Below are 21,333 nucleotides of genomic sequence, written 5' to 3' on the forward strand. Positions count from 1 at the left end.
TCTATTTCCGGCAGACTGCACGCTGCGAGGCGCACTGCTGCCCTCTGGCGGAATTTAACAGAATCACACCGAGAGAGTGTTGAGCGCTACAAAGGTTTTATGTTAGAAATGTACAGTTTTGGGTCCACAGCATCTAGAAACGGTCGGGTGCTAACTTGCATATGTTGGACAATGGTCATATTTTTGCAAACATTAGCATAATAATGCGTTTTATTTATACTGCACTCTTCAAAACAAAGCTACAAAGTGCCGGAATCAGGATTAAAACATTTCAGGAGGCACTAGGCAACAAATAAAATCATATTGTGATTCTAAAGAAAGAATAAAATACCCCTATCAATAAAAAATAAATACTAACATTAAAACAGCTAAAACATATTGCACAGCAGCTGAAATATACAAATAAAAGAATAAAATACCTATAGCTACTATATGATAAAACAATAACGCTAATTAAATATGAGCAGTATTAAACAGTGAGCTAGAATAAATAAAAGCCTTTTTAAAAAAAAGATATGTTTTAAGAAGTGAGTTATATCGACAAAGTATTTTAGAAACTGTTTAGCTGATTTTGACAATATTGGAGGGGTTTCGGGTGTTATTGAGGATGCTGAATCCATTTCTGACAATATCCAAATTGCCTGTATTACTATGGATTAAATTTGTATTGGATCACCTTCTTTGAACTCAATCTTTTCTATCTCACTTGCACTGGTAGCAACCAACATAGGAGTCTGCGATGAGTCTTCTGACCAGAACATCAGTTAATTTCCTTTCGAGGACCTCCTCACGAGAGACTGTATCAAAGGCACTCAGTCAATGTCAAAGTTAATGAATACTACTACTTCTTTTCCCGTTTGTCTTGCTGGATAAGGCCCACAAGTACCATCAGGTTCTCAGGAGATTTAATAAAACCTCTCTTTGGTGCACATTTTGAATTTGGTAATAAAACTGGTAAACCTCTGGCAAACCAACTAAAACAACAAACAAAAATCAAGCGTCACATCAACAGAAGATGTCTCCAGAAACACCATCCATAACCACACTGCAATAAATGACACATTCAGACATTACTATTCAAAACCATACACCCCTGACTATGACACAACATCTACAGAGGCTGAAACTTTTCTGAGGAATTCCTCCCTTCTAAAACTAGAGATAACCCAGACGATGAACTGAAGAAGGCTCTGCAACTCATGCACAACAACAAGTCCCCAGGTTCAGATGGATACCCAATTTTATAAACAATTCTGGTCACTTCTGGCACTTTTATTTTTCAATATGATCAGAAATAGTTTTAAAGTCCCCCACCATATGAACCCTGTCTGTAAGAGAGAGGAATGTCCATCTGAAGTTTCACATTTAATACTAAATGCAGCACTGAATAGCAAAGCATTCAAGTCAGTAGGAGGGAAAAGGACAACAGTACAGAAACTATTAAAGAACGAAATAGTGCACGGAGAATGTCGAGGAAAATTTTGAACCAAGAGAATCGAATTAATTATCAGAAGAAAAAGGCTCAAGCTTGAAGAGTAATTAAGAATAATAAATGAAATGCATGGAGGAGTTATCGTTCTTCGATAGGAGAGTTATGGTCAATGCTGAAGAAAATGAGTCGGGGGGGAAAGTATTTACTGAAATGTCAATATTAGAGGATGATGGAGCAATAACAGAGAAGGAAAAGGCACATTTATTGGGAAAGAAGTTTACCAGTGTGCAGAGCGGTGATCATTTGGATGATTTTAAATGAAAATATGGATGTGTATATTAAAAAAGATAATGAGGAAAGTACCATGGATGCAGAAATCAGCATGAATGAACTGATAGTTATTAGTGATAGTATTAAATGGAGTCAGAAATATTGCTACATATTTTATATTGTATTTATTGCTAATATTGCTATGGTCTTACTCCCGTCTGAATATTGCTATTAGGGGAGGAAAGGAGAAGTTTATATATTATTATTACATATATAATTTTTTTCCCAGATGTTCATGGCAACCTGTATACTGTAGGTAACCTTTGAGGTTATTTTAATAACTTTTGTCTTCAAATGAGAGAGAAAAGAGGATTCTTTTCTCAAGACTGTAAAGGACATTCACTAACTTTCTATATAAAACTAACAACAAATCCTACAAAATGGACATTTGATCTAACATGTTATATCTCAATTTACAGGACACAGGATCAACTATTGGTGTAAGAAAATGTTTAAAAATGTTGTCTCATGATATTTTGTTTTGTGATATTCTATTGATTAGACCCCCAACCGCTAAACAGCAGTGGTCTAAATATAAACTGAGGGCTGTGGTGCTGGATGTTACAAAGACTGTGATCAATACAGATCCCACTATTCTGGTTGCCTGGAAAAGAAAGTAAAGATTACATATGATGGTATATTCTTTATACTAGGACGAATCTTTTAAAACAATATCACAATATGCAATCGCCTTGCTTGTTGTCTTCCTGTCTACATATGTTATTGTTGTTGTTTATGCTTATATATCTGTACATAGTTATTTATCTGTATTATTTCTTTAAATCTTGGTTATGCTTTTTTGTGTATGTACATTGAGAGCAACGTAAAAACCCATCAAATTCCTCATCTGTGTCCACATACCTTACCAATAAAAGTGATTCTGATTCTGATAACAGTATCACAATATATTGAATCATAACCTCTGTATTGTGATGTGTATCGCCAGATTCTTGCCAATACACAGCCCTGGGATCAATAATGAGGAAAAACTTTGCATCTTTCAACAGTCTTTAAAGACTGTGCACAAGATCTTTTTTTAAATACAGAAAACATGGGTTTGGTTTTCTTACATTTATATAGCCTATATGAGAATAAATAAATAATTTCTTATCCTTTTAAGGTAATAGCAAACACCACTTTTCTCTTATCCTCACTTTTAGCCTTCTATTGCCACACTGTACCCGCTCACCTGACGGGGCAGTGCAATTTCATAATCAAACACTCATCCCAGCAACGACCACGCCCACCTCGATTTTATCCACCAATCACATGGCGCGGTTCAATCGAGCGACCAATCAAAACGCGCCGACGTCACTCTGACACCCGCTCCAGAGACGTCGCTCATCGGGCTCGCCAACAGAAGACCAACGATAATCCTCCCCGATCAACGACTGTGACTAAACTCCCGTCTCTCGCTTATTGCTCCTCTGCTGGTGTTTTTTATTTTTTAAAATCTTGGCACAAGTGTAGAGATTTTGTGCCTTTATTTTTTCTTAATCTCTCTCTCTCGATAACACCGCCCCGACTTCTTGTGTGAACAAACTGACGTTAACCGTCTCCGGCTCACTTATCAACCGGTAACAACACCAACGGCCGGCTGACGGAGCACCGGAGCTCGTTAGCCTGTTAGCTCAGCTGTCTCTCCCCGTCGAGCTGCCCCCCCTTTGTCTTTTTTTGTTTGTTTTTTTACAACCAACTTAACGAGCCAGGCGTTTGTTGTCTACATTTTTTTTTTTTAATTATTATTTTTATTTTGTCGCCTGACAAGAGCTAAGCAAACCAAGATAGGCGGCTTGGGAACCAAGATGTCGAACCGAGTGGTGTGCAGAGAAGCAAGTCACGCCGGGAGCTGGTACTCTGCTTCGGGTAACAACAGAGCACCGTCCGCTACCTGGCTGCTGTTGTTTTGTTTGTTTGTTTTTTTCCCCCACAAGACAGCGTGTTTTAATGGGTTTTATTTTATATATATTTGTTAGTATCTTGACTATTCAGGAGCTGTCTAGAATCATAGCTAACGTTTTCGGGTTGTAACGCTAATCCAGCTGATGAAAAGTCAGCTAGCTCTCATTTAGCTTTTGGTATCGACTCCCTCGGCTCTGGTATCCCATTTGGTGCATGGTTGGTTTTGAGCTTATTCAGCACTTACTCCAACCGATGGTCGGTGGGAATGTTTCAGAGCAAAACTGACAGCTGCTGATGAGCGTTAATTTGGACCAGCCATCAACAAAACACTCGCTAACTTGGCTAATATCGCAGAACTTCCTGGCCTACAATGCTGTCTGGCTACATTTGACATTTTCCACAACAGTCTGCCAGCAACTGTTTTAACTCAAACTGCCAGTATTGTTGTGGTCTGGTTGGTCTCTGATCCCCCCCCCACCACCGACTCGCTTGAGTGAAGTGCAGAAATACTCCCTGCCATGAAACAAAGGACTGGGTAGGGCAGGGCTGAAAATTGAAGGTTCATGTTGCACCCCTTCCCCCATTTCACCAGCTAGCTGCTCGTTTCTTCTTATTAAAACCCGCAAAGTCTGCTTGTTTTTATCCCATTTTAGTTGACAATACTGCATTCTTGGTAATAACCGACAGAGCATATATAATAGTTAAACACTACCGATGTTTATTGTTGCATATAAGCAATAATAACACACAGACATAAGCTACAGCTGAAGGCTGAGCTAACGTTAATCTGCATTGAACCCGATGTCCTTCGTTTTTACTGAACTAATTATCCTGTTTTAGGTTGTTTTGTTTTTTTTTCATGCACATTTTAATTATACAAGTTAGTGAGCTGTGTTTGTTTGATGTTGACACAGGGTTAAGCAGCTCTGGTGAAGACTAACATTGGTTTGTACATACAGGCAGTGACAGACAGAGTCTATTTTAAAGGTTTAATCTGGACCAGAAAGATTGTTTTAACTATACGGTCCATCTCATCACAGATGGGTAATAACACTGTCAGCAGAGATTTGGTTATTATCTGTATAGAATATGGTGTGGACATATTAAAGCTCGCTCTAGTTTATTTCCATTTCTCACACAAAAAATAACACTTACTCAAAATGCTAAATTATCCACTGTTGCCACACTTGCATTCACACCTTTGGGATTATTACAGTGACACGTTGATATCAAAAATAACCTTGATTTCATTGGTCTGCGCTTGTAGCTTTATCAGATCCTCCTCAGACAATTCATGTTTTTAGTGTTATTTGTCAGCGCTGGCCTGCTGTGTCATTCTTTCTCTTGTAATCTAGTGATCTGAAATATATAATTATGTTTCAAATTGTTAAGTTTTCTTTGTTTTTATTTTATCTTTTCAGGATCCCAGCTGAACGCACAGCTAGATGACTGGCTGTCCAAAGCACAGTCCACGATCAGACCTGCTAGAGCCATCATAGCGCCGTAAGCACACGTTGACAAATGGAAGACAAATACAACCTGGACATGTCAAAAGGTGTCTGTGGTGCCGTCTTATTCTAATCTGACTTTTGTCTTTGTTTGCAGACATGCTGGATATACCTACTGTGGTGCTTGTGCAGCACATGCCTACAAGCAGGTTGATCCCTCTGTTACGTGAGTCCATCAGTTTTCTCTATTCAAGAAAATGCTTTGTGTGACTGTTTCTTATCTTCAATTTCCCCCACACAGAGTGAACAGATGTTGGTTTAGATAGTTGAGTATTGTGCTGGTCGTGCGCCTTTTTGTGAGGGGAGTGAGTGAGATGATGTTCTGTTGCCCTTCAGTCGTAGGGTGTTCATCCTGGGACCTTCACACCATGTGCCCCTCTCCCGCTGTGCCCTGTCACCTGCAGAAGTTTATAGAACACCTCTCTATGACCTGAGAATCGACCAGAAGGGTATTCATCATCAATATCTAATTTTTTTTTTTGTCTGTGTGTGTTTTGTGCTTTTGGTATTTTAAGGTTTATGTGAGGTAGTACAGTTTAGATCCAGTATGTGTAGAATGTAGTGCATGTTTCATGCCAAAAACCAAATGAGTCATTCTTGATCATTGCACTTAAGGAAATAAAAAATGTGTTATAGTCAACCTCAAGCAGTCTTGGGAGCTGATACACTTTTAGTCATCCTCCAGGGAAAAGACAGTTCCCTGACTCTTACGATAAAGGCTTTCTCCATGATGAGGTTTTGCTCAGCTACACACTTATCGGGCTCCCAATTTAAATGAGTGTGCAGCCCCAAAAGTAAACAAGATCATGATAACATGCAGAAATCAAAGTGAAACTCACCTCTGTTCTTACAGTATATGCTGACCTCTGGAAAACTGGGTTGTTTGAGCGGATGAGTCTGCAGACAGATGAAGATGAGCACAGTATTGAAATGCACTTGCCTTACACTGCTAAAGCCATGGAGAGGTAATGCACACAGGAGTGACAGTCGTTAAGATAAAGACTTGACATCACACACTTCAGAATGAAGCTTTTTCTTAAAGGGCCTCTGTGGCGTTTTCTTCTAAACAGACAAGAGTTTAATTTTAGTGTTAGGCCCCAAAACGCATTGTGTGTATCCTCGCTCTCTAACAAATGTGTTGAATATACTGCCTTCCTCATAAAATACTTATTCTGTCTTATATAAGTATGTTTAACTACTTTTATTAGTAGTAGTCAGTAGTCAGTGTTTACTTGCTTGTGTTTTTTCTCGTCTTCGCTGGCACATTGCAGCACATTTTGGCAAATTACTGCCATCTGTAGATGAGTGATATAGTGTCACCATTGGCAGGAATGTGTATCATGTCTTCCTGCACAATGCACAAAAGAAACAAAACAGGGACACACTGATAGAAAAAAACGCTCAGTGTCACTACTAGATGTCAGAAAACACAGGGAAGCTTTAACTATTACTGACAAAACAAGTTTGTTTACTTCTGTACATTCTTTTCATTAACAAAATGTCTATACGCTGTAAACCGGAATGACATTGGTGCAGGCACACATGGAAAGTGAGATATGCATAATTGATACAGCCTTCTGTTCGGTTGGCAGGAGTTAAAGGCGTATTCTTGGTTCAGAAAAGCAGGGATCAGGTAGTATGAAGTGAACTGAGCATATTAGCTCAACGCATATCCTCCATACTAGTCTAACTAAAGCCTGTGGTGTTGTTATAGGGTATAAAGGTGCAACTCACCAGTGTCGGCTTATCATGCAATAGGCGTTTCTCGTTAGTGTTCACTGATAGATGCTAAAAATAAAAAAGTATTAATGCAGAAGTTATTTCCACTGTGGCAGTGAGCTGCTGTTATTTTACTCAAGTGTGTTCATTCAATAATCTGATGTTGCAGCCACAAAGACGAGTTTAGCATCGTCCCTGTGCTTGTTGGTGCCCTGAGTGAGTCTAAGGAACAGGAATATGGGAAGCTGCTCAGCAAGTACCTGGCAGACCCTTCCAACCTTTTCATTATCTCATCTGACTTCTGCCACTGGGGTAGGTACCGAAAAATAAAAAACCCATTCTGTGAGATGATTCTGCCGTTAATAGAATAGTTTTGTGATCTGAGGACAATTCGGCCTAAATGTCATAACCGTGACATGACCGTATCCAGCTTTGTACTGATGTCCGTCTCTCTTTTGAAGGTCAGCGGTTCCGCTACACATACTATGATGAATCTCAAGGGGAGATCTACAGGTCTATCGAGCATCTTGATAAAATGGTAACCACTGAGATATTTTGATTATCAGCTGCATGCACAGCTGTTATGGTAATGAAGTACACATTAAATAGACGTTTGTGTCACAATGAGCCAGACCCATTTTTTATACTCATATAATGCGTTTTGAATATGTTATGTGCTCTTAATGTGACTATTATACAATACTATAATGTATTCTGTTACAATATACCGCTTCAGGAGGGTAAAATATAGAAGGGCATAGAGGATAGAGATTCTTGTTTTTCTCGTGACCATGAAGTTTGTTTTCTTGTGATAAGGAAGCTGTGTTTTCTTGAACATGCAGCTATTATTGGTATTTTAAGGAAATAAAACTTTTCTAGAGATCACATAACAATTGAGTATAAATCAAGCTTTGAAACATGATATAAGAATCAAACGATTATGGCACAGAAAAGCAGGTTGAAAATGCTACCCATAAAAATCAATGTCTTGTAAAGGCGAGGAGTTTTCTGACCCATTTTTCTCTGTGAAGGGGATGGGCATTATAGAACAGCTGGATCCCATGTCTTTCACCAACTACTTGAAGAAGTACCGCAACACCATCTGTGGGCGTCACCCGATTGGAGTGCTGCTAAATGTAAGTACCACAGAAGAAGAGCCTCACCGTCTGTGTCGGTATGTAGATACGTTGATGGGCGGTCAATTCACTGATCGCTAAGCTCTGGCCCAATTAGTTACTTTTTGTCAGTAACCTCTATGAGAAGATTTGTGTATGATTGTAGCATGCATTAAAGCAGACTGTTTTTTTTTTTGTGTGTGTGTTTTTGTAAAGGCTCAATTAAAACACCACCCTCCAAACTCTTTATACATGTGTCGTTCTTACTGCATCCTCATGCACACTGCTTCAGCACGTGGTGATATCAAAGCCTGATAGGCCTATGTGTAGTTACAGTTGCTTAGCTATGATTGGACAATCACTGTCCGGAGGAGGGGTGTAGTGAACAGTCAATTGGCAATGTAGAATAGTAAAAAAAAACTCAATTGTTAGTTGTATAATACACCTCCTTTCATGAGAATGGACACTCTTTGTGTGTGGTTCATGGTGTGAATCGTGACTAAGTGGTTGTTACTGGTGTTGCTTTGTTGCAGGCTGTGGCTGAGCTGAGGAAGTCTGGTTTAGAAATGAACTTCTCTTTCCTGAACTACGCCCAGTCGAGTGAGTGCAGGAACTGGCAGGACAGCTCCGTGAGTTACGCTGCTGGGGCGCTCATCGTTCATTGAGGTCGACTTTCGCAGGGGCCACTGCAGCGCCGTCACCCTGCCCTTACTATCTATCGCCATAACCTGACCCAGACACCCTCCCTCTCACCCTACCACCCCCCCCAGTTACGCCCACTATTTGCAGGAAGGACCTAGACACTCGAAGCCAATACAGTCTTCTTTCTCTGTCTCTCTCTCTCTCTCAGCTCTCCTCCGCCTTTCTCCACCCTCCTCTCAGTTTGAAGTGGGTCTCAGAGCTTTTGGTTGAAACATTTAGTTTGAAGTGCAGTTTTTGAGATTATGTAGGAGCAGATGATCAGAGGAGATAGGTGGGAAGAGTGTGTATTAGTTTGGCTTGGATTAAGCGTTGGGAGGGGGGAATCTTATTTGGGTTTTTGCAAGGACTGTAGTTGTCCTCTTAGTCTCTCTTTGTTTTACTGACAAACCGATGGATTTGAGTTGTAATGATGCAATCTTCACGTTTGGACTTGGAGATCTGTGCTCATGTAATTTGCAGCAGAAAAAGGAATGAAAATAAAACTGCAGATCTTAATATGCGAATATTGAAATGTTGCGAGATGAAAATGAAATGAGTGTTTTGACTGACTGCTTCAAGCTACATGCGACTTAAACTTTGAAAACCGTGTCATAGGTAATGAATACCATTGCTCAACATATGTTGTAGTTGCTAACAAAGGGCTGCACCCAACAAAGTTCACTAACCCCCTACTGTACAAAACCAAAAACTTTATTACTCAGTTTATTAAATATTATGTTTTATTCATATTTTATTCCTTTTTATTTCTCCCTTTTTTTAAAAATAGTTTTATTAGATGTGATTATTTACTCAAGTAGTATATAGAGTTGAACAAAAGCGGTGTTGTCAGTTATGCTCTAAAGCCATCAACATGGGTCGCCCAACACATTAGTGTGCGCAACACTGCTCCCAGATTTCAATTATGTTCCTGTAGCATTATAGATCTGTTTTGCAAGAGCCAGACTACTACTACAGCAATGTAATCAAAGCTGGATATTGTGTAAATTACTCCAACACTGACACTTCTAGTCTTTGTTTACACTGCCACCTTGAATCTGTAGTTATTGGATTGAGACCCGAGCAAGACTTGTTTGTCTTTAGTTACACGTTCAGTTCTGTAAGAGCAGCAAAGCTTTTTCTTAGGCCTGAAAAAAGTGGCAAAGTTGTAGAGGCCTAGATGGTCTGGTTAAATATAGGTTATTATAGCCATTCTCTAGGTAATAATTTACATTTTTGATTTAAGAATGCCAAACGTTATTGGGAAGATTTAATTCTTTCCCCCTTATTTAAAGGTTTGCGTTTCAGTTTTGTTGCTTCTCAGTGTATGAGAACCCCCTTCAGAATTACTCCTGAGGCAGAAGGGGTATAAATTAGGCAAGGTTTGCTAAATATTGACAATAGAATAGATGGCTGGAGTCATAATGCTTTGCTGAAAGGTTTAAGAATCTACCCATAAAAATGACAGATGATCCTTGCTGTATTTTGGATTTACTGGATCTGATTCTGTTTAAAAAAAATAAAAAAATAAAAATATATGAATATTTGCATGAGGTTGAAAATTATTAACACACAAAAAAAGAATGTTTGTAGTGTAATGTAGTCCGGCTGCCTGAAATACTCCTCCATAGATTACCCAACTGCATACAAAACCTGATGATTCATAGTGGCAGTATAGGCTTTTAAAGACAATATGATATAGGCAGCACACAATGTCTGCTGTCCTGTCGTTTGATATTTTAATATCACTGACTGACTTTTGTTGCTGGAGTCAAGTATTCCCACTTAAATGATGCAGTCCTTTAACATCCCTCTCAGCACCATAAGAGGCGTCGCACTTAGCATTAAGCTACAATGTCTGGTTGAACCAAGTGGGCACAGACTGACGTTAATTTAAGGGAAACTAGTAGAGCATGACACACTGTGCTATTGTGCCTTTTTATCACTGTTGCACATATACATTTACTGCGTATTCTCACTTTTAGTCTTATTTTAGAATGTGTACTTTTTAAATTTTTGTTTTCCCACGTTACCCTTCCCTTTGCCTCGTGCCCGACAGTGTCTCCAGCTCACCTAACACTCCTGGAGTGTGTGACCTGTACCCCCTCATCTGTTGGTCTAAAATGGCACCAACTGTTAACCCTTTCTCCAGCAGGGAGTGGTGTTCTGTTTGCTCCACGTCACCTCATTCCTGTAGAGAGTAAAAGGCTGAACCTCAACACTGTTCATTTTCTGTTTATGGATGTTTGTTTGTCTTTTTAGAAATTGTTTTTGTATTATTTTTTTTCTTGCTTAGAGAATAGGAACTTACACATCACAAACCTAAAATATACTACTTAACTACTCCCTAAATGGAGTTATTTTTATCTCAGGTTCCACTGACAAAGCATCCCAAAAGGCTCTTCAGATAAAGCCGTGGATTCATGTTTCAAAACAAGTAAAATATACTGCAAAAGCATGTCTGCTCTGGTGTCTTGTTCTTCAAGTATTTACAATCACACAGAAATCTATTGACTTAAATATGTGTATGCACATGAATGTGTTGTTTATTCTTTCACAGTTTGCGATGAATTAGTCTCTTTTAATTAGGGCTGCACAATTAATCGAATTATCTAAATCTCAGTATGGCCAAGTGAAATATCCAAGTTGTAGAAGCTGGAATTTTTTTGAAAAGGGTAAATATGTGTCAAAAAATCATTATAATGAAGTAGTGTAGTTCTGCAGAGATGTCCTGGCCTACAAATCTTATCCTCCAGATGTAAGAAAACATGTTCTTTTGGTGTAAATCCTAACAAATCATAATTTTAAGGTTTTCTTTCAGTGAAAATTAAAATTTTGATTATTCCCTTATTATGAATTATATCACAATATCTTTCAAAATAATTGCAATATGACTTTTGTTATTTCTGTATCGTGCAGCCCTACTTCTGTTTTTACTTTTAGCACTGCAGCAGATGACACTAACATTTATGTGAACGCTGTAAGAAATGTCACCAGCAGAGGGAGCCAGGTGGTTGGAGGAATATAGTAAAATGAACACACTGTTCCTTCATGTCAGGAACTAAAAACTGTCCAGATAGTAATGGACCTTTTTCACAGCGGCCATTTTAGGGTAAAAACAGGTGTTACGAATGATACTAATTAAGGTCCTGTTCCATTTAGTGTAGCAGAGTCCTTCCAGTGAGCCACAACAGCAGCACTGTGCCTCTTGTTTGACCCAAATGGAAAAACCTTTATTAGTGTCATTGGTAACACCTTTTTACCCTACTATTTCACGTCAAAATGGCTGCTGTGAAAAAGGTCTATTGTATATTCTACGCATACACAGTCAGTTACTAGTTCATTAGGTTCACAGAACTAAAACAAATGCAGTCTAATATAAGACCCTGCAGTAAATCTGACCTTCATGATTGCAATGGGTGTTTTTGTTATTTAACCTACTCTCACTGATATTGATGGGGTGGACAAAATAAAAGAAACATCTGTCAGTGTAAGATAATACAGTTTAACAGTACCACATCCTCCAAAATGACCATACATTTCATTCCTCTCAAACACATTATTATCTACAGGAAGATAGGATTTATTTTTCTTAGTTTTAGCTGTGGGTACTTAATAAACTGGGAAGTGAGTTTGACCTACTTTATTTCCAACTCCTCACTTTTTCTTTGTTCTAACCACTGACTTCTAATTACAAACAGGATTATTGACTTTGTTAAGAAAATATGTCTACCGCATCTGCCACTTGATTTATGGATTCAGATGCCAGGAAAACATGCTTGAGGCTATACAACAAGGCTGACCACAAGCTGGCGCCTTTCCAAGCGTCCTCAGCTGAAGTTAACGACAAATATCTTAGTTAACGGAATATGTTGGAGACTTGTTGGATGAATGTATGTCAAACACAGCACTAGTTCAGTTTTCATTTTATGCATAAACAGTCTACAAAATACAGAATCTTGAGTATATTCTCCAAATTTTCTCATCCAGCAATATTCAGTTGTGTAATGTTTTCAATAAGTGATTAAGGCCAGTCGGTGCTAAGATCAGGAAGAACAGGTTACTGTTGATCTATAGAAGTACTCCTTTTCCTATCTTAGACTGAGATCATTAGGCTTAAAGTTTATGATCATATTAATTTCCTTAAACACAATATAATTAAACAGTACCACATCCTCCGAAATGGTTAGACATGTAAAACCAAAAACAAGGAAGTTTAACTGAGAATACTGTAATAAACCTCTACTGATAATATATAGCACTGATATGATGATGAGGTTATAATTCCTGAAACTACAGACACATTTATGGTAAAAATGTAAACAGAATTTGTGGCTGCATCTGGACTTTCTTGTGAAGTCATGGCGAGTCTTAGCAAGTTCTCTCGGCCCTTATTCTACCCAGTTGTTGGTGAGGAGTAGGACTGAAAAAGCTACATTACGCAGCATTATACAGCTTAAAGTTACATTGCACATTTACTCACACACCTAAGTCAAATGTTGCAAGTTTAAACAGAACTACATCGTTTGAGGTGGATGTGGATGTTGCTGTGTGTGGACAGGCAGAGGAGGTTTCACAAGCAAGCAAGCAAGCAACTGCGTTCATGGTGATTATAATATTCCATGTAATTCTGTTCACTCCTATTATAGCTTTGGGAAATTCAGCTTTTGAACATCAGCACGTACATTCCATGGTGGAGAGGACAATTATGATCCATACTGACCTCCAGCAATGTTTATACCACACTGAAAAAAGGGAGCACTCTCATGTTTCACAGCAGACTGACACACCTCCTCTCTCTCTCTCTCTCTCTCTCTCTCTCTCTCTCTCTCTCTCTCTCTCTCTCTCTCCTCCTCTTTGCTTTGGGAGGAGTCAGAGAGGCTGTTTACATCAATTTACATTCACACAGAGGCTTAACATTAGTTTATAAGCAGGAAAAGATCACTGCAACACTCGCCGACCCTGAGGCAGAGACCTGCGAGATGCACTGCTATGGGGATTTGGTTAACTGTCTCAGCTGTGGGATGATCCTGGCAGGACTGGGGTATTTGGTCCAACACAAGAAGACGCAGTCCTCCTATGGGCGCCACATGAGACTCTCTCCTCCGGTTCAGACGGTCCCAGCCAGACTAGCCTGGTTCTTTCAGGAGATGCCAGCTCTCGTGATTCCCCTACTTTTAATGCTCACCTCCCACAAACCCTCCAGTATGGGGAAGTACCTGCTGCTTGGGACCTTCTGCATGCACTACTTTCAAAGGTAAAATCCCCCCATTCATTCGAAATGCAAGAAACTACAAGATGAACCTGTCAGCAGGATAGATTTTACTCATTTAATTTGTTATTTACTCTGGTTGGATGAGGTTTATAGTTTCTCCTTGTGTATTTTGTTAGAGGTTTTCTTTTATATAGTCTTATACCTAAAGTATTATATCTTATATGTATTTTGTTATGTTTGCCTAGTATTTACTTAGCCTGTTTGTGTATGAACATTAAAGGTATACTTGTAATATATGGGTACTCTATGAATTCATTTATTCATTATAGAAGACACATTTTTCTTTGGTTTATTATGGCACTGATCCGCCAGTGGAAAAGGACAAACTGAATGCATTTTTTAGTTAAAGCTCCTGTTCTTAATATACAGCAGTAATGATTGCCTTCTAACATTTTGTACTTCCTGACAGAAAACGACAAAAATATGGCATTATTGTATTTTCTAGCATCATTTTTTAGCGTAGATAGATGTACACTGTGCAGCCACTTTTTAAGTAAAAGCAAGAGCCAAAATACACATTTTCAGAAAAATGAGCTTTGTAAATTAGATTTCCTGCTGCTTTAATCTGAAGGCTAAAACACTGTGAGGAATGCATTGGTAACCTCCCATGAAGAATAGGGCTTAATGGTACCTTTTTTGTGTGTGCCTGCACTTAAACGCTAAATCATTTCTACAAAATCTCTCCATGTGAAAAAAACATGTAATTTGCACGTACTAGTGTGGATAAAATGCATTATTATCCTCCTCCCTTTTCCCACCTGCTGTATCTATTATTGCTTCACCAATCATAGGACATTTGTCTATTCACTACTGACAAGAGGGAAGCCTTTCCCACTGGGTGTGATGGGGGCAGCAGGTTTCTTCTGCTCTCTGAATGGCTTCCTGCAGGGCCACTACCTGCTGCACTGTGCCCAGTTTGATGATGAATGGTCAGCTGATTATCGCTATATAACTGGTAGGAGATATATTTATTTTGTGCTTTAAGGTTTTTTAATGAAATGAAATTCTATCATTTTATATGTCTCATACATTTTAATTGCTTTTCGTTTAGGTTTACTGCTGTTTTTTGTCGGAATGGCCATCAATATACATAGTGACTATATTCTACGTAACTTGAGGAAACAGGGGGAAGTAATTTACAAGATCCCTAAAGGTAAGAAACAAAAATCAAACTTGAATAACTTCTCATTGACTCTGTGCTCGTAGTGACCCGTGGTCTCCTTAATCTCCTGCAGGCGGTCTGTTTGAATATGTGTCTGCTGCCAACTACTTAGGGGAGATAGTGGAGTGGTCTGGCTATGCTGTAGCCACCTGGTCCTTTCCAGCGCTCGCGTTTGCTGTGTATAGCCTGTGTTTTATTGGACCAAGAGCCTATTACCATCACAGGTGCCTGAGACATTAATGAAAAGCAAAGCAGTCCTGACACAGAATGAATGAATTTACCTACATTATTAATGAGATTTCCATTTCTGAGTGACAGATGTTATCCTTCTGCTCCTCTGTTGCAGGTTCTACCGGGAGAAATTCAAAGACTATCCCAGGCTGCGAAAGGCTTTGATTCCATTCATCTTCTGAGAGGAAAAACACCTGGCTGTCATCTTCTGAGGGCAGACAATGAACCAACAGCAGAAGAGGAGCACAGGAATGTGCACTCCTATTACTGTATTTTTAAACGACATTCATTTTACTGCACAAGAATCTGTTTTGGTTTTGCTTGCAGTCATATAGTTCTGTACATATTGTTGATTGTTCAGCTCTTTCTATACAAAGTGCTATAGTAGAAACTTGGAAAAAGACACTGATAGAATAACTTTGTGCACACAGAAGAGATTTGTTGACAAGAATTAGTTTATTTTTATGCAAATACTAAATATACAACCTGCAACACAGTATATATAACAAATAACACATCTCATTACACTGAATGTAACTTGGTCCAGATTTTATCAGACACTGTCTAACATAAAACATTGTGAAAAATAAGTCATTACAGTGGAATATTTGATTGTCTGCTGTTTGTATTTGCATAGATCAGTCAGGTAGTTTCTTACCAATCAGCAGGTTTAGACAAGTAACATTTTGGATAGAACACAAAGTAATTAAAAAAAAAAAAGGGTGAGGCTTTGTTTGATAACTTCATTAGAAATTCTTTTAGGTCGCTGAATTTGTAAACTGTTGCAAACATCATTTAAAGCTCCTTTAGAAATTGTGTGTTATTGTGTGGAAAATTCACAAAAAGGTTAAAAAAAGAAAGAAAAACAATCAGTATTTGTTTGTAATATTACTGACAAGCAGGACAATAAATCAACGACTTACCAAAGAGGTAAATCACATGACAACAACAACAACAGGATAGAGGCAATACATTCACACTGACTGTCCGATTTTCACTCAAGGCAATGCTAACATCTAGTGTCTGAAGTGAATATTACATTTATTATGAAAATTCAGAGTACCCCACTGGATAAAATGCCTATTCTGCTAGTTCGTATCTTGAATTACATATCGCACATCCAGTGCAAGATTAGCAGTTTCTACAGCGACTTGTAAAGCATTGAGTTTAGCTGTGAAGGAGTCAAGCACACGTGGCTGCACAGTAGTGTCTCTCGACAGGGGTGCAGGTGAGAACTGGGGGTATTTAGTGCTTAGATAAGTCCACTTCTTGTTTGGGCTACTTTGCATTACTCCACAGCCACAGAGGCCCAAGCTATCCTCCATGTGTTCTGTTATGACATCTGCAGGGAGAGTCCAGTGGTGAGCATGAGTCAGGTCGATTAAACAATTCCCACCGTCGTGCTCCAGCGCCGCGGCCACAGACTCCAGAGAGCGGCAGAATCCTTCCACGCCAAGAAAGTACTCTGTCTGTGTGCACCCCAGTGCAGAGGCCGTCTCTGTGACTTCATTCATGCTCTAAAAATATGGCACAATCAATACATGTTGTAATGAGATTGCTGTGAATATATGTGGAATCAATAAATCTGGACTGGTTTTAAACTGTATCTCACCTTGTGTCTGACGTAAGCAGCTAAGTGGGTCTCAGTACACCCACCTCCAAGTAAGGCGGACGGTTCCCTCAGGGTGAGCCTCAACACATGCTCCGTCTTCTGGCACACCACCTTTAACAAGACGGGAAATCAGTTACTTCCAAGCTGATGTGCCATTTCTATGCTTTTTTAAAAAAAATATCCGATGCAAGTTGATGGATGGTTGTATCAAAAGTGCTCTAGAAGAACTGAATCTCTTCCCCTGGTTGTGTTAGTGCACCGCTCTACCAATTGGGCTTTATGGGGCCATATATTATTAATCAAATGTCTACAGTTCCAACACACCCCACTTCATCTCACCTTCAGCTCACTTAACATTGTCTCGTTCCTGTGGCAGAGGATCATCGTACAGATCGCAGACTCCCCAGGAGGGTGTAAATGCAGCATTGTCTTGGATCCAAACTGCCTAATATCGACATCCCTCACCTTCCCATAGGCCTTGGCTGGGATTGTGGTATGTAATGTGGCCACTGGCTGAGCACCTGTTTATTAAAGTGGACAGAAATCAGTACAAAATGTACCTCGGACACTACAAATATGCACAATTTCACATAAAGAAGAATGCAGACGAGCTCCAAAAAACATACTTACACACATTAAATTACCCTGACCCCTAATATATCTAAGTATCTTCACGGTTGGATACAATACTTTAATATATATGGAAACTTTGGGATCTTGACACAGTTTATCCATATGATATTAATATAAAATAACAGCCATTTAGACGCCTATACCTGTCAGCTGAGTAAGTGGCTCCATGACATTGATTCCCAGCCTCTCTATCACTATGATCCCATGCCTCCTCAGGTATTGCTGTAGGACTGGGTGTATGACCTTCTGGCATACAAAGAGCTTCACCTCCTCTGCAACCACCCGTTTCCCGAGCTCCAGGAGTTGATCCAGGATCTGCGCGTCTGTGTCTACACCTGGGTGCACCTCAATGATCCCGTCTCCAAGCTCAGAAAGGTCTCCAGCAAGAGAGGCACTGAACAGCACCACGCGCAGGGGATTTGAATGCAAGTTCTCTACCTTGTTGAGCCCAAAGACATCAGGCATGTCCACCAGTAAACCTGGAAACACTGCAGAGTTGAGCACAGAGTGGCCTTCAACAGAGACAGTCACTATTTTACCAAGTCTGACTATACCTGGGCTGTTACAGGGAACAGTCAGCAAGAAAGCCTGTACAGCCAACTTGCTGATGTGAACAGCCTCCGCCTCTGTCAGCACACATGCTGGTTTGCTGGAGATAATACTGCGAGATAGTTTGATCAAGCTCAGGCTGCTGCAGAAGTCCAGCTTCACTTTACAACCACAGTCTTCTCCCTGCAGGTAACCAGTGCAGAGACCCAGCAGGTGCTTGTTCACACTGATGGCCACGCTTCCCCTGAGGCCAGACCGCTTCGCTCGCTCAATAAGAGACAAACAGAGGATGGCAGCAAACAAACCGCAGTCGCTGAAGCGAGAAACGTGGTTGAGGATGGAGGTTTTTATCAGATTGATGAAAGGCTGTGAGGAGGAAATGGCTGGAAGGAGAACTGAGGAGGTGGAGGTGGTGACAACGTGTCCTCCAATGTTGTTGTGAACTTGTTTCAGTCTGCCAGTCGGACCAAAGCAAGATCTCAGCAGCTGCCAAAGCAAATGAAGCTTGTTCCGAATATCAGTGTTGTCCAGGGGGAGATCCGTGCAAAGAGACGGGGATTTCTTGACGAGACGAGACATGATTTAAGCTTCTGACAGCACTGCAGGTTCACCGTAGAAGCACTGTCGACAACCTAAAGTTACACTAGTCGCTCGGCATAACGTTACACAGTGAGTTTACTTTTAGATTGGCGATAATAAGACGAGTTAAAAGCGACTATGGCGTCTATTTAAGACTGTATGTGAGGCAAAGTTAGGCTCGGATAGCAGTGCCTGACAGAAAATTAACAAATTCTTGGTATGCTCTTGAAATATACAATGCTAGAGCAAAGCAAACTGTGTTTATGTCACATTATAATGGGTTTTGTGTGATTAAAAAATAACGTTTACATTCAACTGGACAACGTTATAAGCTCGAGAGTAATAACGACTCGTTTCCATGGTAGCGGCCACAGCGTTAGGTCCTAGTGTGGTCCTTTCAGATAAACGGTCGCTTTCTCTCGCTAGTCTTTAATCGCTGCTGTTCACGACCGACAATCACATTATTTATTGATTATTTTGTTGTTGTTGTTGTTGTTGTTGTTGTTTACAACACAGACGGCCAGTCGGTGTCACTCTGTGTCTGTAGCCTCTGAACAACAAACTCCGGCTCGTGCTCGCTTCCTCGCAGCGGTTGGGACTACAAACTGCCTGTGACGTCATCCCTCGCCCGTTTTTCGACGAACACTTTTGGCGGTACGAAAAATAATCTGTTGTGAGTCTCTCGGTGTCCTTTACACAACAAAGTGTGTCTGTGCTCTGTGTATCTGCTAACGGCGGCCTCACGTCGTGTTGTTGTTGTTGATTTACGGTTAATCAATAAGCTGTTGTTAGGTTAATCGAACCGGTGTCTGATGAACCACCAATACTGGAGCTAAAAGAAATCGATATTGTGTCACTAAAAACAGATTTACCAAGTGATAGTGTAAGATTACCACAAACACTTCATAATCCTAAAGCCTAAACAGAACAACAAGTTCAATATGTAGTTATACGTGTATACAAACAAACAATAAACAATAACATTTGGAGACAATTAGTGTAAAGGATGTTGGCATGAATATTTAACGTGCAGGTTTCTTTATGTACATGAGGTAGGTGAATAAGAGTGATATAAATAATAGTATGAGATAAGACAGCTAGTGTTATTATCTTAGTAAACTTAATATCACATGTTATCTACGGTGTATGGTCATTGGGGAGTTTTGTTTTTAATCCAGGACTTTACACTTGTTTCAGGTGAAACTCACAGAGATGGCTCCAATCAAATTTGTCATTAAGGTAAGTGAGAAATAAATGATACAGTATACAGACAGCGCTGCATTCAAATAATCTAGCATTATTAGCAGTATTTGTGTTATATTAAAACGTTTAATGTTTACTCCACAACTATTGAACGCTGGGAACAAACTCAAACTGCATATAAAAGTCAATCTTTTTCAAGAAGAACATATAATATTAATTGTTGTGTTTATTTCAACATGTATATGTGTCTGTTTTAAAGTGTTTTGTTCAAGTTATTTATGACCTTCCAAGTTTTTGTTTTTGAATGATATCTGCTCCAGACCTTCCTCAGCAAACTTTATTCAATGCTGTGCCCATGTGACTGGTAGGTTAGAGCTTATAACCTGTTTATTATAAAGTTTTGTGTGTCCAGTTTGGCAAGAACACATGTAAACAAGTAAAAGGTTAGGTTAAGTTTAGTATCTTGTGAACGTGCACATATGTTGGAAAATCTCTTGTTTCTAAGCAAATGAGCTTTTGGGTGACCACAAATCCCCATAATTACTTTAAAAATGTTTCCTCACGTAAAATGCACACGAGATACTAAAGAATAAAACAAATCTGCATTCGGTTACAGCTTTTCAGCTTTTGTCAGCGTTCATGGTAAACAACTATGTTTGTGTTATTGCCAAACAGTAGAACTGCTACAGACACTACTTCCAGCAAGAGGCTTGAGTTATTATGGTCTATGTTAAACCACTGGAAAGCTGTTCAGTGTGGAAAATATGCAAACAGGAATATATGCTTGCTTACTATGCAACATTTACACTATTAATATTCTGTTTCAACATCCTCCCTGTTGGCTTCGCTATAGCCATTGTTTTGTACTTCTCAAGAACAAATTCTTTGGCCACTAGGGGGAAGTACAGATACACGTTTGAGCTCTCTCGCCTCCACATTCTGATGTTGTTATTCATTCCTTAGAACTCGTTATTCAGAGTTTCTGGTCACCTTTTGCAAATCTCAACTGACTGCCTCCCCGAGAGCCTTTTGTTAATGGACACAGCCATACAGAGCAGAGGAAACTCATTCTACCAAAGAGCCAAGCTGTTCATCCTCAGTCTGATGCTCTGTCAGGAATAATGCACATCAGATGTTTTTGTTAAGTGCAAGAAAAGCCACTGGTCTCTCTTTTGTTGATGTTTCATTTATTGAGAGTTTTGGACGAGGGCTGCAGACATTTGCGCTGATCTCTCACATCCTCCGTAATGCCATGTGTGCCTAGTTGACCAGATATTGCATTCACTCCCTTTATTTGTTTCATATGCATGCCTGCGTACAGGCTACCCCATCACCCCCCTCAGCTGGTTGTGGGAGAGTAAAACCCTGGAGGTTCATGGAAGGTTCCTTCCCACTGGGCACATAA

At 39.6% G+C, this 21,333-nt stretch overlaps 4 protein-coding genes across 10 annotated transcripts in view; 3 read left to right on the forward strand and 1 right to left on the reverse strand.

Moving 5' to 3' along the window:
- Positions 1–3,100: 3,100 nt before the first annotated feature.
- On the forward strand, positions 3,101–11,142 carry memo1 (mediator of cell motility 1). Its single transcript, XM_051375321.1, has 9 exons — positions 3,101–3,628; positions 5,086–5,167; positions 5,270–5,338; positions 5,509–5,621; positions 6,026–6,137; positions 7,061–7,203; positions 7,353–7,429; positions 7,923–8,027; positions 8,540–11,142. Exons 1-9 carry the CDS (start codon positions 3,568–3,570, stop codon positions 8,669–8,671), a joined length of 894 nt encoding a protein of 297 aa, XP_051231281.1. The 5' UTR covers positions 3,101–3,567; the 3' UTR covers positions 8,672–11,142.
- A 92-nt stretch (positions 11,143–11,234) lies between these two features.
- srd5a2b (steroid-5-alpha-reductase, alpha polypeptide 2b) lies at positions 11,235–16,953 on the forward strand. 2 transcript variants are annotated; one of them, XM_051375299.1, is made up of 5 exons: positions 11,235–13,941; positions 14,751–14,914; positions 15,011–15,112; positions 15,195–15,345; positions 15,468–16,953. In XM_051375299.1, exons 1-5 carry the CDS (start codon positions 13,451–13,453, stop codon positions 15,532–15,534), a joined length of 975 nt encoding a protein of 324 aa, XP_051231259.1. In that variant the 5' UTR covers positions 11,235–13,450; the 3' UTR covers positions 15,535–16,953. The 2 variants fall into 2 exon arrangements, with proteins under 2 accessions (XP_051231259.1, XP_051231268.1); XM_051375308.1 differs by having other exon boundaries at positions 14,778–14,914.
- On the reverse strand, positions 15,790–18,725 carry mkks (MKKS centrosomal shuttling protein). Its single transcript, XM_051375236.1, has 4 exons — positions 17,741–18,725; positions 17,304–17,485; positions 16,965–17,075; positions 15,790–16,869 (listed from the first exon to the last, which is right to left on the reverse strand). Exons 1-4 carry the CDS (start codon positions 18,723–18,725, stop codon positions 16,441–16,443), a joined length of 1,707 nt encoding a protein of 568 aa, XP_051231196.1. The 3' UTR covers positions 15,790–16,440.
- slx4ip (SLX4 interacting protein) overlaps positions 18,679–21,333 on the forward strand; it is a 34,792-nt gene continuing 32,137 nt past the window's right edge. For 2 of the 6 annotated variants that reach the window (XM_051375248.1, XM_051375284.1), the window contains exons 1-2: positions 19,131–19,379; positions 19,923–19,964. In XM_051375248.1, coding sequence (XP_051231208.1) covers positions 19,938–19,964 — 27 coding nt within the window. In that variant the 5' untranslated portion in view covers positions 19,131–19,379; positions 19,923–19,937. Of the gene's footprint in view, positions 18,816–19,130; positions 19,399–19,422; positions 19,609–19,633; positions 19,778–19,922; positions 19,965–21,333 lie in introns of those variants that run through there. The other 4 variants (XM_051375257.1, XM_051375264.1, XM_051375276.1 and 1 more) reach the window with 4 other exon arrangements.

The sequence above is a fragment of the Dicentrarchus labrax genome, unplaced genomic scaffold, assembly GCF_905237075.1.
Source record: "Dicentrarchus labrax unplaced genomic scaffold, dlabrax2021, whole genome shotgun sequence".
Lineage (NCBI taxonomy): Eukaryota > Metazoa > Chordata > Actinopteri > Moronidae > Dicentrarchus > Dicentrarchus labrax.